A 4,309-nucleotide genomic window follows, 5' to 3' on the forward strand; every position below is an offset into this window, starting at 1 on the left:
ATATACTTTTATAATTAATATGAGAAGGAACTTTTTCCAAAAGAGGAAATGTGACATCTTTTGTGAGACGAACAAAAAAAGAAAGTGTGACATCTACTATGGGACGGAGGGAGTATTATTTTTGTAAATAGTTATCAAAGGAAAAAAAAAATCTCCCAAAGTGTTAATACCACGGCGGATCTTGCACTAGTTTAAATAAGATAATGTAATCTTCCGATGTTACATTCTAACAGTAGTATATGGTCTGATGGTCATGAACTTACAACCTTTTCATTATCATGCATGTTCACTTACCCGAAATATACTTAATCATTTTTACATAATATCTTGAGGAGTGTGATCCATTGCTAACTTTTTTTAATTGCTAACTCTGCTAACTCATTAATACAGTGTATTAAAAATGTCAACACGATAACATTGAAATGTCAACATAAACTTAGTTATATTTTAATACAATGTGTTACGTTTATATTTAAAATGTCAACACAATGTAAATGTCGATACAAATGTGTGTTGACATTTTGATGTGATCGTGTTGACAGTTTTTATATACTGCGTTGATGAGTTACAAGTTAGCCGTTTAAGAAAAGTTAGTATTACGCACCCAATATCTTGAATTGTTATCTTTTATAATGGAGCAAACCTTGTACAAATAGCATGGTATTTCCTAGGTTATGAAGAACCGGTTACTTTTTTAGATGATTTGTTATTGGGTTGGTTTGGGGTGGTCTTGAGTAAAAGTGAAAGATAAACCAACAACTTTAACCAAATAGCCCAAAAGCCCAAATAAAGAAATCAGAGTCAGATTCCATGGCCCAACTGCTCTGCTCAAAAACTGTTCTACCATGTGCACATTATGCCTAATACTATGTGTCATCGCGATGCAAGTTGTGAAGTGCTTAATAACATAGTTAAACTTTTATATAAATTAAATAATGCCATTTTATTTGAATTTGTATAAGAAATTCCATGTATAATTAGATTTTTCATTTAAACAAGTAGCAGGTGTTGATGATAGCCATTAAATGAAAATGTGAGTTTGATATTAAATAAAGGGATATCGAGTGGAATATATTGAAGGAGTTGCGCATTTAATTATATAACGATGCAATCTGACATTGAAATGCAACTTTGTGTTACGTAAGGAAAATATTTTAGAGACGTAATATCTCCAAGCCATAATGTTATAACGAGGTTAAAATAGTTATTTAAGATTATTTTATATTTTTATTTAAATTTATGTTTTATATATATACCATACTATCCTTATGTATATAAAATATTTATTTGTATTTAAGAATTAATTACTTAGAAAAATTGTGTGTATATTTATGGAATGCTTGATTTAAGCAAATATATGGATCATGATTTCTCCCTCCTCCACATTAACCTCTCATCATCCATCACCCACCTTTTTTTTCAGACTCAACTTCGTTATTTCTCTCTCACCTCTACCATTTCTTTTTACAAAATTGATGCTCCAGATCTCATTCTTTTCTTTTTTTTTTCCTTTTCCCTCTTTCTTTTTTCTCACTTAATTATTTGCTTTGTCATTCTTATTGTGAACTTCCAATCATTGTGTACCAGCGACGGATCTACGCCGGGGCTTGGCCGGCACCGAACCCCAATTCCCCCTTATATTGCCGCTCTCCGACCGGCCTCCGCCCCAGAACGAGCCCTGCACACCAACCGGGGGTATTTCTTTTTTGCTTCTAGAGCAAAACTTAGCTTCCATTTTTGTACTGCGTTTTTTTTTTAAATCCGACTTTGGGAGAGACGCATTACGGTCATGCGTCTCCTTTTAATGAAACGCACGAGCGTTATGCGTCTTAGGGTAAGACGCATAAGCGTCATGCGTCTTTGAATTTTTTTAATTTTTTTTTTTAATTAGAAGACGCATAAGCGTCATGCGTCTCTTCGTCGAATTAAACAGACGCGACAGAGGCAGTAGCTTCATTCTGCGCAACAGAGGAAGAGAGAAAGCGATTTTTTGGTCGATTTCCGGCGATTCTCGCCGATTTTCGGCCATTTCCTCTTATCTTTCGGTAAGTTTTGTTCAATCTTTCAACATTTCTCACTTATTCGTTGTTTATTGCATAACTTTAGGGTTTCTAATGCCAAACTTGTCAAATTTACTAAATTAGGGTTTATAGAAAAAAATTATCTCTAATTGTTATTATGTTGTATATTTTTTTATGCAGAAATGATGCCAGTATTTGTGAGTTTGTATTGGGGTGGTAGAATAGTTCAACTTCCTCAAGTGGGTATTGGTTATGATCCACCTCGTGCAAGAGGCTCTATCGTATTGAATTCATGTGTCTCATTCTCTGAATTAGTTGCAATGATATGTGCTAAGATAAGAATAGATATGAATCAACATTCCATTGAAATATCATGGAGGCATTGTCTCTATGGTACCGGTATGAGTTACATATGTACTGGGGTTGACAGTGATGACAGTGTGATGTTTATGTTTAATGAGGCTCAAAATTCTACTCGTCATATTGAATTATTTCTTGAGTATTTGCCTTTAAGAAATGTAGAAATCCCACCAATTGTTGATTACGGTGTTGGATCATCTACGAGGGTTGAATATATGAGCTTTGATTGTGGTATGAATGAGCAAGCAGATGTTGCTGATGCTACTGATGTTGGAATGAATAATCAAGTGAATGTTCAGGATAATGTTGATGTTGATGTTGTACGAAGAGACCGTGATCCACCATTGTCGTCTTCATCATCTGACACTATTTTAAGTGATGATTCTCAAGCTGCTGATATTTCCAGTGATGAGGAGGTAATATATAAACCCGTCGTGCAAGGTGAGCAACCACTTCCAGAATACGATCACAGTGGGTTGAAATATTTTCACAAATTACCGAGTGGTCCTTATGGAGTACCCGATGTTGGTAATCAACACAGCACTATGTACTGGGATGAGGAACATCCGTATCGGATTAATGCTGGAACAAAATTTGATAGCAAGTTGCATGTGAAGACTGCTATCACTATGTGGAGTTTGAGGCAACATCGAGAATTTAGAGTGGTGGAGAACAAATTAAGAAGGTGGCATGCTAAATGCAAATATCCAGCGGGGAGGACTGAAGATGGGGTAGCTATTATCAGCGAGACCGACGCTGAAAAAGCGAATGAATGTTCTTGGGAAGTTTCTGTGACACAACGGGCCCATGATGATATGTGGGAAATTAGGAAGTGGGTGGAACGCCATAGTTGTGAAGGCCATCGTAATGATAGAGGACATGCTAATTTTTCATCATCAATGATTGCTTTGTGTATTCGGCATCAATTGCTAAAAAATGTTGAGTACAAAGCCGCAGCCGTAAGAAATTTTGTTCATGACAAATTTCATGTGGTAATCAGTTATAAGAAGGCATGGTATGCGCGGAGAAGGGCTATAGAGATTGTATTTGGTGGGTGGGAGGAGTCATTTAGACAGTTGCCAAGCTACATGCTTGAACTGCAGTCAAGGAATCCAGGCACAATTGTTGAGTGGAAGCACAATGAGTTGTTGAGCCAGGGACGTAATAAGGTCTTCTATTATGTTTTCTGGGCTCTTGTGCCTGCTATACATGCTTTCCAAGAGTGTCAGCCAGTTTTAACAATAGACGGGACTCACCTTCGAGGAAGATTTAAAGGTAAGTTGCTTGTTGCTTGTGGTGTTGATGCTAACAAGAAGACTCTGCCGATTGCATATGCTGTTGTTGATGAAGAAACTGACGATAGTTGGCAGTGGTTTTTGGATCATGTAAGAATTCATGTGGTGAAATACCAAAGGGAGGTGTGCATCATATCGGATAGGCATAAAGGAATCATTAAGGCTATGCGTTCTGATGAATGGAAAAAGCCGCCGATATGTCACCACAAATTGTGTTTGGTCCATTTGAGGAAATATATCATGGCGAAATGTAAGGGCATTAATGTGAAAGGCAAGATATGGGAATTGGGTATCACAACTCAAGTACGTAAATACATCCGAAGGCGACATGAACTACGGGAGGAAAGTATTGTTGCGATACAAGAGCTCAATAAAGACAAAAAAGAAAATTGGTCTCTTTGTTACGATGATGAACTGAGATGGGGGGTGACCTCAACAAACATGTCAGAGAGCTACAACAGAGTGTTGAAAGGTGTTAGAGAGTTGCCGATTAGAGCTTTAGTTGATCTGACATTTTGGAGAACAGTGCAATGGTGGGCAGATAGAAAAACAGAAATACAACACACCGAAGGTCGGTTAACCCCGTGGGCGAGGGATAAACTTGCTGCGAATGATGCGAGAGGGCATAAACAT

The 4,309-nt window shown here is 37.1% G+C and overlaps 1 protein-coding gene across 1 annotated transcript; it reads left to right on the forward strand.

Annotated features, from left to right (window-relative positions):
• Nucleotides 1-1,532: 1,532 nt before the first annotated feature.
• On the forward strand, nucleotides 1,533-4,309 carry LOC148923339 (uncharacterized; the record flags this gene model as incomplete). The annotated part of the gene is made up of 2 exons (XM_089061985.1): nucleotides 1,533-2,045; nucleotides 2,202-4,309. A coding segment is annotated over exon 2 (2,106 nt), but the record flags the coding sequence as incomplete, so codon positions are not given.

The sequence above is a fragment of the Salvia hispanica genome, chromosome 6 (genome assembly GCF_029641045.1).
Source record: "Salvia hispanica isolate PSC_SH4W2 chromosome 6, Shi_PSC_v1, whole genome shotgun sequence".
In the NCBI taxonomy this organism is placed as follows: Eukaryota; Viridiplantae; Streptophyta; class Magnoliopsida; order Lamiales; family Lamiaceae; genus Salvia; species Salvia hispanica.